The sequence below is a fragment of the Zonotrichia albicollis genome, chromosome 28 (assembly GCF_047830755.1).
Source record: "Zonotrichia albicollis isolate bZonAlb1 chromosome 28, bZonAlb1.hap1, whole genome shotgun sequence".
NCBI classification, from domain to species: Eukaryota; Metazoa; Chordata; class Aves; order Passeriformes; family Passerellidae; genus Zonotrichia; species Zonotrichia albicollis.
In genome coordinates, this window is record NC_133846.1 from 2471516 (window position 1) to 2484416 (window position 12901).

Below are 12901 nucleotides of genomic sequence, written 5' to 3' on the forward strand. Positions count from 1 at the left end.
AGGGTGGCTGGTGTTCTCCAGGGAATGAAGCCCCTGGAAACCTCTGGGAAAGCCCACATGAGGCACCTGTCTGTGTTTCACAGCCCCTGAACCCCAGAAGTCACCAACAGCCATGTGCTGTCCCTCCCCACACCCCCACACCAAACTCCCTGGCACAAGCAGGGTTGTTTCTTTGTTTACTGACAGGGATGGGTTCCTGTTCCAGGAAAGCTGCAGGTTTACAGCCCTCCTGCTCTGTATGGCACAGGGAAAGGTAGGTATTGCTCCAGGAGGTACATGAAACCTTCCTAGGAGCATGAACAAAGCTCATCATTCCAACCCTTGGATTGTCACCCCCCAAAACCCCTCTGGAGCTGCTCAGGGAGGCACAGGGAGGGTTGAGGGCTTTTGGCAGCTTCCCAGCCAGGAAAGGAAATCCCCAGCCAAGCCCAGAGTGATCTTTGGTCATCATGGGAAAAGCAGGTGAAGAGAGGTCACCCCACACACTCCCTGCGGGCACAGCACAAGAGCCAGGGCCACCAACTGTCACCTGCCCCAGCAAACCAAACACAGCTGGAGAAGGGATCCTCAGGAGCCATCAGGGCTGGTTCTGTTGCAAGAAAGTGGAGGGGAAAGAGGAGATGAGGAAAAATGCACCCATGGGTGCCTAATCCAGGAGCAGCACAGGGCCTGGATGTTACAGCTCCCAAGGAAGGAGACATGCTGTCCCACCAAAGCTGAAGGATTTCACCCCGAGAAAGATTTGGTTTGACTCTTCCCTGGGACAAAAATCATCCTTTGGGGAGGGAAGGACGAGGTTTGGGTGCTTCACTGCCCCTCCCTGCTGTGGAGCATCCCCAGCTGCAGCTGGGTGGGTGCTGGGAACATTCAGCCCCTCTCTCAGCAGGGACTGTGGCCTCCCTTCCCTCCCTTCCCAGCCAGGATCTCCCCCAGGCTGTGCCCTCACACTCATTTCCCCAGTAGAGCTTCTCATTTCCTCCTCCTCCATCACTCAGATTCTCAAGCCCCTCTGTTCTGACACTGAGCTGGTGATTTTTGCTGGAAGTGAAATATTTCCAGAGATGTTGCCCTGCTGAAGCTTTGCCATCCAGCCACCACCATCCCACCACTGTCTCTTACTGGCTACTGCCCACATGGCATCTCAGGCTGCAGGTGTGCAGTAGATCTGCAGAACCAAGACCAGTTACAACCAAAGGAATTGTACTTTCAGGTTGGCAGTAAACAGTTTTGGTGGAAACCTCATGGTGCAACCACATATTTTGTGCTGTGCTCACCCATCAGCTGCTGAGCAGCTCAGACTGGTGGCCTCTGCCTTAGCAGCTGCCAAAAGATGTTGGGGAGGAGAGGAGGGTGCCCACAGGAGCTGTTTTACATGAAGAAAGCTTGGATTTCCCGATTTCAGACCTTCAGCAAGAAGTGAGATTTTCACCCTTACAGTCACAGCATTTTATTTCCTCTGTGGAAAGCAAAGTGAAAATAGTCGTGGGTATTTTCTGTTTTCACACACTCACATACAGACACTCTGCTCGCTTCAGGTATTCCCGCTTCAAACTCAAAACAAATAATCACATATCTGACCATGGGTGGGGTCATATTTGTTACTGGCTTCGTTTCTTTTCACATTATTTAATCACAAAATTAATTACAGAAGTCATTACCTGGAGAGAAAGGAGTTAAAGTGAATACCAGCTATGGGCAACCATGGAGCTGCAGCCAGGCCTGATCCAGGCAGGTGTTTCAGCACAATCCTGACCTCAATCCCAGGAGCAGCCTCACAGGAGCAGAGATTGCAGCATGCACCAGGTTTGCAATGTGCCCTCTCTCACAGCTGGCACAGCTCCCACTGCCCAAGCAGAGCAGCAGATGCTCAGCCCAAACTCCTGCTCTGCTCATCTCCCTGGGAGAACAGAGGGATCCTTTCCACAGGTTTGGACCTTAAAGACAAGCATCAAAATTTCACAGCAAAAATATCACATTTCCTTCCAAAGAGCAGGAGAGGAGCCAGCAGAGGAGCAGCCCACACATCCCCCTGTGCTTTGGGGCTGGGGGCACCTTCTGGGTGTGCTTTGCTAACAAAACCCCAGAGATGGCCCAGTTTGGCTCACAGCAGGCTTGGAAATCCAGGCCAGCTCTGTGGCCTTCTGTGCAGGAGAGGCAGGAGACACCAGCACTGCCAGCAAAGCACAAGGGTCCCTGTGATGCTCTCAAGTGAGGCCTCCAAAGATTTACTGTGCTGAAACCTCCACTGGGTCTTCCTTCAAATCTTCATGGTCCTCATTCTCCAGCTGCTCCAGTTTGCTGGATTTCTCATGGACAGCCTCCCCAGGAGTCTTCAAAAACCTGAAATAGATTTTTGTGGTGACTTTAAGGGCATGTCCAAACCCAGCCCCAAACCAGGCTGCAAATGCTGGAGCCTTTGCCCTCAACAAGGCCAGGTTGGATGGGGCTTGGACAGAGCAACCTGGGAGAGTGGAAAGTGGATGGCAGGGGTGGAATGAGATGAGCTTTGAGGTCCCTTCCAAGCCAACCCCTCCCATGAGTCTGTGATCAGCTGAGCTCTGGAGCTCAGGGGGGATTTGCCATCCCTGGGCTTTGCTGAGGATCCCAGGAAGCTCTGAGGCCCCAGCTGGCACAGGACAGAGCCTGGACAAACCCACTGGGGTGTGGGCAGGGGAGGATGCTGCTGGATGAAGCAGCTGCCAACATCTGGAGTTCATCACCTTCCCGTGCCCCATCCGTGCCATTTCTCTGCTCTGCTTCACCTCACCTGAACAACAGCTTCTGCCCTGGCTCCTTCTTGATGATGTTGAGTTTGTAGTAGTGTCTGAGAGCTCGTGACATCTTCTCATAGGTCATGTTCATCCGGTTCTGGAAGGAGAGAAGGATTGTGGGGTGTTGAGCAAAAAACCCAGAGCAACAAGTCTTGCTCTGGTTCTGTGTGCAGCAGGGCCACACATGGGACATTTGAGGAGGTTTGGGGCACTGTGGGTCTGTAGTGTGAGTCCCTACCCCAGACTGGCTTGGTGGTTTCCTTTCCAAGAGGTGAGAAAATCCCACTTTAACCACCAGGCTGGCATCTCCCACTAACCTGTCAGGACCCAGGACATCCCTCTGGCACACAGCCCAAAACACCTCTGGGTTTGATTATGACCCATGGAGCAAATTACCAACCTTAGATGAAGATTTGCTAGCCACGACAAATTAAGTAGAATGATAGTGAACTTATCACAGGGTGAAAAAGTAGATTTTTGGGGTTTTTTAGAATGGAGGTTCAGGGGGCAAGATGGAGGGATCTGGGCATGTCCAGCCTTTCTCCTTCTTCTTCTTGGCCTCCATCTTCTGCTGTGATGGTGACACTTACAGATTGGTTAGAGTAGAAGCTCACTGTCTAACATAGGTGATAGGTATTGGAAAGTAATTGTAAATATTGTACACGTAGTTTTTAGTATAAAGACATAACACTGCCCTGGGGGCAGGCAGAGTGCCTGGAACTGTCCTGCTGGACGAACCTGGTCAGGAGGAAAAAATTTATAGATAAGATACAATAAACAACTTTGAGACCGAGAACTGAGAGTTCTGACTCCTTCTTCAATCACTGGGCTGGGAAAAGAGACTTTCCAACTTTTCTCAGGGTCACTCAGACCTGCTAAAGATCCTGACATTAACCCTACACCCCCCATGTCCCCCTCCCCAGCCCTGGGCCATGATCTCTAGGGAACAGCTCATGAAAGGGACATGCAGGGGTGCCAAATTCCTTCTCAGGGATGCCAAACTCCCTCTCAGCTGCGCTCACCTTGTGGTTGCCCCAGAGCTGGGCCAGCCCGTTGGGGTTGACGATGCGGAACACCTTGGCCTCCCGGTCCTCCCACCTGATGTAGGGCTCGTAGCGGCGGTCGGCCAGCAGCTGGTACACGTACTCCCAGAGCAGCCTGCAGTCTGAGCAGGGGCAGCTGCTGGGCACAGAGCTCCACCCTGCCAGCCTGCCCCAGCAGCACCATTGCACATTTAGAGCAGCAATGTCAGAACCCAGGTGTCAGAACTCAGTGCATCCCTCTGGGTGTCCAGAGCTGCCAGGACCCCATCATGGGGCTTGGAGACCCAGAGCACCTGGGGATTTGATTGTGACCCCTGGAGCAAATTGCCAGCTTTGTATGAGGACCTGAAAGTCACAGAACTTTAAACAGTACAATAATAAAATAATCACAGGGTGAAATTGTAGATTTTACGATTTTTGGTATGGGGGTTATGGGGACAAGATGGAGGAACTTGGGCATGTCCAGCCTTTCTTCTTCTTCCTGTTCTCCATTTTCTGCAGTGATGTTGGCACTTTGGGATTGGTTTAGAGTAGAAGCTCGCTGTCTAACATAGGTGATAGGTATTGGGAAGTTACTGTAAATAATGTACACATAGTTTTTAGTATAAAAAGACAACGCCAGTGTGCCTCAACCTGACCTGCAAGACAGACCTTGGTGGGTCAGAGAAAGAATTTTATAGATCAGAAATAATAAACAACCTTGAGAAGGAGAATGGAAGAGCTCTGACTCCTTCAACTGCCGGGCTGGGAAAAGAGACTTTCTAATGTATCTCGGGGTCCCTGTGACCCGCAGAGATTCTGAGATGACAACTGTCACTACAGTCACTGTCACTATGACAATTGTCACTAAATAACATGCCACGGACACGCAGCTCTTCCAAGGTGAAAACAGAGTTTTTAATTGCTGACTCTAACATTTATAGGTTTCTAAAAGTGACAGGGCCACCTCTCCAATGACACTGGACAAACCAACAGTTTATTAAATTTTTCTTCCTCCATAAAAGAATGCAGAACAATAAGTTATTTACGTAAAGTGTGTGAGAAAGTTTGTTACAAAAATGTAAACATCAGAAGGCTTAGAAAAACTTTAAAAATCAGGGCAACACAATAAATATGAGACGAGCACAGAGCTCAGGCACAGCACTTTTACCGTGAGATCTCAGAGCAATTACAATTTTTCAGGTGGGGAAACTGAGGTGGAAAAGCACGGAATGAGGGGAAGGAGACAGATGGGCAGACAGGACAAAGCACCATCTCATTTCCCCAAGGAACAAGGCAATAAATTCATAATTACCTGCAATTTTCCCATCCACTGGGGCCGACAGGGTAGCAGGGAAGGAGCAGATGGCAGCTGGACTCTCTGAGCTGTGGTGGGAGAGGTTCAGTGGCTGCCTGTGGCTGTGGAACAGGGGCTGCTCTGCACAGCCCAGCCACGAGGAAACATCTGGGGCAGCCTCAGCACTGCAGTCTGCACCTGCAAAATAAAACCCTAATAAAATAAACCCCTAATAATCATCCTGTGGCTCATTAAGGTCCCAGACCTTGCACAGCCTTGGAACAGGAGGGGAGGGACAGCCCAGGGTGGTTTTCAGGTGGGATCAGCCCACAGAGGAGGAGGATGCTGAGGAAAACCTGGGATTTTCCTAAGGAGCAGCACAAAGTCCAGGGGGGTTAAAGGAGATGTCAGGTAAGGTAAGGGTCAGATGAAGAAGAAAAACTGGCAGAGGAAAATGCCCCAGAGCAGAGGAACCTCCTGGTAAATTGTTGTGGGGATGCAATATGTTATTTACATTGCATAGGAACCAGTAAAGAGCCCAGGAAAATGCCCCCAGATCCATCTCCACACACATCCACCTTCTGACACCAATCCAAAACCCACCCTAACTCCTACCTGGGCTCCTCAAGGGCACGAAAAAGCCTCACTGGCCCCCACCAACCTCACCTGAGCCCTCTCCCCACCCCATCCCCTGACCCAGCATCTCTGTGCAAGCTCAGCCCCAGCTCCTCAGCCCTTTCTATGCTTCAGGACTGATCTCCAGCAGGGCTGTGCCTCTGCCTGGCTTTGACCTTCCCTGACCCAAATCTCAATCTGCAGGCAGGTTTCTGAGGGAACTCACAGCATTGCCAGTTTGCCACAGACCCCACAGCACTGGCTCTGAGCTGCTGCATCACTACAAACTCCCCAGCTGGCTCGGGCTCTGCTGGGCCTGGGTGCCTCTCTCAGGGGGTGTGGGATGGTTTCAGCAGGCTGAGCTCCAAGCCCCAGGTGTGTGCAACCAGGCAGGTTCTGCCTGCAGCACACTGCTGCCCTCCCAGGGTATTTTTCCCCCATCATACCTTCCTCTGTGCTCCTGGCTTTCCTGAAGGGTGAGTTCAGCAAGGGGCTGCACACCAGAGCTCTTCTCTTTGTTTTAATGAACTGGAGGATTTCATACAGCACGTCCCCTGCAGGGAGGGAAACTCTGCTCAGATGCCTTTGAATAATGGTTTGAATTATGTTGCTGAGATTCTGAACTACTGAGTGTGGGTTATTCCCCATCCCAAAGTGTTGGAATTTTGGGGGACACAAGACAGGTGATGGACTTTGGACCTGGTTAACAAAAGAGATTTGATAACAGGATGCCTTGGCAAAAACAAATGGAACTTTGAAAATTAGACCTGAAGAAGATTAAATCAAACAGGTTACCAGAAAAAGAAAATCCCATTAAACTCTGCAAGCAGGAGATGTTATTTGCATAAGTTTGTGTATGTGATTTTAACCTAATCATTGCAGGACACATTATTAGTCTCCCTGAAATAGTACATAAGTGTTTGTATCCCATAATAAAATGGGATTCTGATCACCAAGTTAGTCTCCCCATCTCTCTCCATCACACCAAAGTATTTGCAGTTCAGATGAACCAGAGAAAGGAAGAGCTGTCCTCATCTCCAGCTCAAAACCAGCTCTGCTCGTACCCACCGAGCCCTGTCAGCAGAGCACTCCCTGTGCTGGGCTGGTGCTCACAAACCCCTGGGTCCAACCTGAGCTGCACTCAGTGTCTGAAATCCTCCTTGGTGAAGATGCACAAGGTTTGCTGTTAATTTCAAACTTAATAGCCCATGGATATCTTATTTCAAGGTATCAAGTAACAATGAGCCTTACAGAGTAAACAACAGGATCAAACACCTACAGTGCTAGCAACACATTAGAGAAAATTAAATAGAAAAATAAACTTTATCTGTTTTTTAAGTTACCCATTAACTTGACCACTGTAAGATTTTTAAAGTTTCTGTGGCTTCCTGGAATGTGCACCACATGTACTTTGCATGATGGAAAGACAATGAACAAGCAGAGACCTGAGCTCCTACTGCCCAGTGCTGCACTCCCTGGACTTCACTGGCTTTGATGCAGCCACAAGAGTGCCTGGATCCCCACCTTGTGCTGGGATGGTGCTCACAAGCCCCTGGGTCTCACCTGAGCTGGGAGCTCGGTGTCTGAAGTCCTCCTTGGTGAGGATGCACAAGGCTTTGCCGTTCATTTCGAACCTGCTCTGCTCAGTGGGCCGCAGGGAATATTCCCTCTCAGCCCATCGCAGCCAGTGGATCACATCGTCCTTGCTCCACAGGGAGGGCTGGATTCCTGAAACCAGGAAAACACCTCTGTTCTCAAACTGCTGAGTGGCAGGTGGGGCTTCTTCTCCATCACCAAACTTTCCCTCTGCATTAAGCGCTCGCGGGTCAAAAACACCACAAAGAGAGAAAATGAGCCCTGAGGAAGCTTTGTCCCCCTTGCCAGCACAGAAGGGTCCCTGGGTGGGACACTGTGATGGTGTTCACACGGATCTCAGGATCTCAGAGGGAAGAGATGAGGATCTGACTCCATGTTTCGGAAGGCTTGATTTATTATTTTATGAAATATATTATATGAAAACTATACTAAAAGAATAGAAGAAGGTATTTCATCAGAAGGCTGGCTAAGAATAGAATTAGAAGGGATGATAACAAAGGCTTGTGTCTTGGACTCTCTGCCCAAGCCAGCTGACTGTGATTGGACATTAATTAGAAACATCTAACACAGGCCAATCAAAGATCTACTTGTTGCACTCCACAGCAGCAGATAATCATTGTTTACATTTTGTTCCTGAGGCCTCTCAGCTTCTCAGGAGGAAAAATCCTAAGGAAAGGATTTTCCATAAAAGATGTCTGTGACATCATGGCTGTGCCCACCCCGTCCCACCCCATGGCAACTCCTTTTTGAACAGCACTGACTTGCTTAACCTCTACTCACTCAGCCTCCCTGGAAGTCTGAAGATCTGCCCAGTGTTGATGGATGAGGGTCTGGCCTGGGATGAGGGTGGTACTGACACGGCCACCACGGGGCTGGAGGAGCTGATGGCCACTTTGCCCTGGGGAAGAAATCAGATATATCAGTGGGGAGAAATTCTGGTCCTGCTTTGGTGGTGCCTCCATGTCCTGGACTGCCAAGCAAATTGTGTTCTATCTGCCATCTGTATCTGCAGCTGTCTTCTGTTCAGTGGGCAGTTTTCCTTATCTCTTCCACAATCACTCCTCCCTCTGAGGGGACACCTGCTGATAACAGCTATTGAATGTCCCTGCATGGCTGATAAGAACTGCAGCATCCCATTGGGAGATGTGAGCCCAGAGGGAGGAGCCAAGCATTCCTACCCAGATATAATCTGGAGATTCTGGAACACCAGCGCAGCTTCTCCACTGGATTCCCAGAGGAACAGCAGCTGCCTCTTCTTCCACTGGATCTTCAGAGGCAGAGACTGCACCTTTCTCCAGGATCCCTGCTCCAGCAGAACCAGCCCTGACACTGCAGGAGGGCTGAGCCACAATTCCAATGGGACTGCTGCCAACAGCCTGACCCACAGGGTGTCAGGTTGGGTTCTGACTCTGTCAGTGTTGGTTTAGTTCACTGCATTGTTTATTTTATCTTTTTATTTTTTTCCCTAGTAAAGAACTGTTATTCTTGCTCCCATATTTTTGCCTGAGAGCCCCTTAAAATCTATAGCAATCCAGAGGGGAAGGTTTACATTTTCTATTTCAGAGGAGGCTCCTGCCTTCCTTAGCAGACACCTGGCTTTCCAAACCAAGACACACCACCTGCTCCAGTATTTCCTAACTGGTTTCTCATAGCAGTGTGATGTGATGTGACGTGATGTTTTTGTATTAAGGATGAATGAAGTGGCAAAACCTCTTAGGTTTTTAGAAGGTAAATGTAAATTTTATTAGACACTATTTATTCTTTTATAGATAGCGATGATAAAGTTGGACTTGATTGGTCTTTAATTAATACTCTTTATGCTATTGGTTAATTAGGAATAGCACCCCTCTTGTAAATATTTTATAAGTAAATAATATGTTTAAAACACTAGTTGTAAAGATTAAGGATTGTTTTAATTCTTCCTCTGACCTTTCTCAAACCACCCAGAGTAGTGCTTGGGAAAGTTTATCTGATTCTTTCTCTGACCCGACTTTCAGCAACCACAGATGTGATGTGTTGTCTACAGTTCTTCCTCACACTTTTCCAGTCCCTGGTTGCCAAGAGATCCCTCTTTCTCCAGCTCTTTAGCAGAGGAACCTGCCCTCATTCAGGCTCTGGATGGGGATTATCCATCCCCACTCCCCATGGCTGCAGGGAAATGGGAGATGGAGCTGAGGCTGGCAGAGCCTGCAGTGCCTGTGCTCCTGCAGGACCCTCTGATGCTCGATGGATGCTCAAGGTTTTAGGAGAGCACTTCAGTCCTTTAGAAAATAAACCAAGTAGTAGTTGATTTTGTCTTGAAAACATCATATGGAGAGAGATCTCCCACTCTGTCCCCAGGGATCATTTGGGCATAAGTGGGAATGGCCATCCCATGGTTTAGGGGGGTGCAAGCTCCTCTTGCTCACTCTCTGTGGAGTTCTGGCCCCCTCAGGAATTACTTTTCCCTCTCAGCCAGGGCATGTGAGCCAGAAGGGAGCTCAGATCCTGCTTCCAGCCACATCCAAATCTTGAAATATTACTGGCAGCCAAGCAGATAATGTTTCCCCTTAAAAACCTATTAATGTGGATCCCAGCGATTTCTCAGCTTCGCTCACTGGAAAATTAACAATTTTGGTGTCAAATGGTATTTTCTGAAGCAGTTACCAACTCTGAGCACTTCAGGCTTTTGCAGGTGATTTAGAGCAGCCACCCCCTGACTGTGTGTGCAGGCAGAGGAGTTGAGCCCTCTGAAAATGAGGGGTGAGGAGATGGAAGCTGGACACATCTTAAAGGCAAAGCTGAAGCTCCCAAAATCAGGACAAGACACTCCCAAAATCAGGAGCAATACAGTGCATCAGTCCAGGGGAAAATGCTTCCCTGGGAGTTACACCAGGCTGATGTGAGGATTTCTGAATCCTGAATTCTGACATTCTGAACATTTCAGAATTTTCCTTCTGAAAAAGAAGGACAGTTTGGTGGTCACTGGATTGGATTTAAAAAGCAGGCAGCTACATGACACTGCATGAGGAGAACAGTGAGACTCCAGAATAAACTCTGAGCAGGCTTGGCAGCAACACAAACTGTCTTTCAGATTCACTCTAAGCAACAAGCTATGGGGAAAATAAAAGTGAAAGAAATCAGCAGTGTATTTTGTCTAGAACTCTCTAAAAGTTATTTTAATTTTCTCCCATTGTTGTGACTCTCTTACAAACAAGATTTACAGTAAAACCAGAACAAATCTGGTATTTTTCTTGCTCCTAAATATTTATAGGCCTTGAGATACATTCTGAATTTTTATTGTGTTAAACTAATTTTATGTTCTTGCTTTTATCCCTGCTTAGCTGCTTTCAGACTTTTCTGAGATTTTTTTTTTTTTTGCTTCAAGAAGAAATACTGTCCTTGGGGGTGTTTGAGTGGGAAAGTGTGAAAAAGCAGAGTGGAAAGGAACCCCCAGATGTGTGAGGGGAGCTTTTTGCTCAGAACCCAATGGGGGAACAGAGGCTCCTGGCTGCTCCATGAGGTCGTTTGGAGGTGGGGTAGGGGCTCACCCCCCAGGACATGAACTTCCAGCAAATTTTGTCCTGGTTTAGGGCAAATTTGTGAGAAATGAGCACCATGGGCCAACATATACAGCAGCCTTATTGCCACTTCTATAAATTGTGCACTCTGCCAGTTCTGGAGTGCAGTGTTAAACCTCTGTGGACAGATGCCAACAGTAATTCTGCTGAAACCTGGCAAATCAACAGTCTCAACTGTTTTCTGTGCTCCACAAACATTGCTTTATCTTCACCCTCATTTTCAAAATTATGTTCTCCATCATATATCAACTTTTTCGCAGCATCCAACACGATTTACCTCTACATTATTAGCTTTTTGTTGGTCTGCCAGTCTGAAGGCACAGAACATCACACCCAGCATAAACAGAACAACGAGTGAGGATTCAAGCATCACAACGAGCCCGAAGAGAGGAGGAGAAATCCCGAGAGGGGCCGGGAGGAGGGAGGACAGGGACCGGGGCCGGCTCCTACCTGCATGGCCGGCCCGGTGCGAGCGGAGCCCGCCGCGCTCCGCGCCCGTCCCCGCGCCGCGATCCCGGCCAAAAACGAAATCGAAACGAGCGGGAGCCCCGGGAGGCCGGAGAGCAACGGGGGCAGCGCCCGGGGCCGGGTCCCGCTCCCCCCGCCCCCGCCGGGGAACAGCGGCTCGGCTCGTCCCGCCCGGTACCGGTACCGGGGAACCTCCTGCTCCCGGGGCTCTGCTCCGTAAGGTACCGGGACAGCACCGGGGATCCTCCTGCTCCCCTGAGCCCCGATCCGCTCGGTACCGGTACCGCACCGGGGAACCTCCTGCTCCCTTGAGCCCCGATCCGCTCGGTACCGGGGAACCTCCTGCTCCCGGGGCTCTGCTCCGTAAAGTACCGGGACAGCACCGGGGATCCTCCTGCTCCCCTGAGCCCCGATCCGCTCGGTACCGGTACCGGGGAACCTCCGGCTCCCGGGGCTCTGCTCCGCTCGGTACCGATAGCGGGGAACCTCCTGCTCCCGAGGCCCCGCGGCTCGCCCAGCTCCACCCGGTACCGGGACAGAACCGGGGAACCTCACGCTCCCGGGGCCCCGCGGGCGGACACGCATCTCCTCCTCCTCCTCCTCCTCTTCCTCCGGGAGGACGGAGCGATCCCGGGACACGCCGGGAGCAGCTCCAGGAACGGGGTTCGTCCTTTCTCTCCCCCAGGGGGAAAGGGGGAAAACGGCGCAGCGGTCCCGGAGCAGCGGGAGATGGGAGCACACCGGGAGGTGCCCACCGGCCCCGAGCACAGCCGGGGATGTGTGGGCACGCACCATGTGGGGTTCTACGGGTAACTGGGATGGGCTTTGAAGGGACTGGGAGGGACAAAAAGTACACTTTTAGGAACAAAAGGGATACTGGGAGGCGACTGGGAGAGACTGAGGGATAATGGGATCGACTGGGATGGACTGGGAGTGACTGGAATAGATTTGGAAGGCACTGGGATACACTGGGAGTGACTGGGATAGACTTGGAGGGGATTGAATGGGATTTGGGAGGGATTGGACAGGACTGGGAGGCGACTGGGATGAACTGGGAGTGACTGGAATAGATTTGGAAGGCACTGGGATACACCAGGAGTGACTGGAATAGATTTGGAGGGGATTGAATGGGATTTGGGAGGGATTGGACGCGACTGGGAAGGATTGCGAGGCACTTTTAGGGGCAAAAAGGGCACTGGGAGTGGACTGTTAAGGCACTGGGATAGACTGGGAGGGACAAGAAGAGCACTTTTGGAAACAAAAGGGGCACTCGAAGGGCTCTGGAACCAGCGGGGGGCACAGGCGTAGACTGGGATATACGGGGATGTATTGGGGGGGGACTGAGATAGACTTGGAGGCTGGTGGATGGGACAGGGAGGCGCTTTTAGGGACAGAAATGGGCTGTGGGAGGGAACTGGGATAGACTAAGAGGGCAGTGGATGGAACTGGGAGGCTCTTTCAGGGACAAAAAGGTGCTGTGGGAGGGAACTGGGAGGGAACTGGGCTGGACTGGGCGGGCTCCGCTCCCCGCGGGCACCGCCCCCTCGCGCCCCGCCCTCTCCTGCTCTCTCG

The 12901-nt window shown here is 50.6% G+C and overlaps 1 protein-coding gene across 1 annotated transcript; it reads right to left on the minus strand.

Annotated features, from left to right (window-relative positions):
- Positions 1–1257: 1257 nt before the first annotated feature.
- On the minus strand, positions 1258–11603 carry ETV7 (ETS variant transcription factor 7). The gene is made up of 8 exons (XM_026798602.2): positions 11312–11603; positions 8082–8199; positions 7269–7433; positions 6152–6259; positions 5109–5288; positions 3794–3936; positions 2768–2868; positions 1258–2340 (listed from the first exon to the last, which is right to left on the minus strand). The coding sequence occupies exons 1-8, from the start codon at positions 11315–11317 to the stop codon at positions 2226–2228; spliced, it is 936 nt and encodes a 311-aa protein (XP_026654403.2). The 5' UTR covers positions 11318–11603; the 3' UTR covers positions 1258–2225.
- Positions 11604–12901: the final 1298 nt, after the last annotated feature.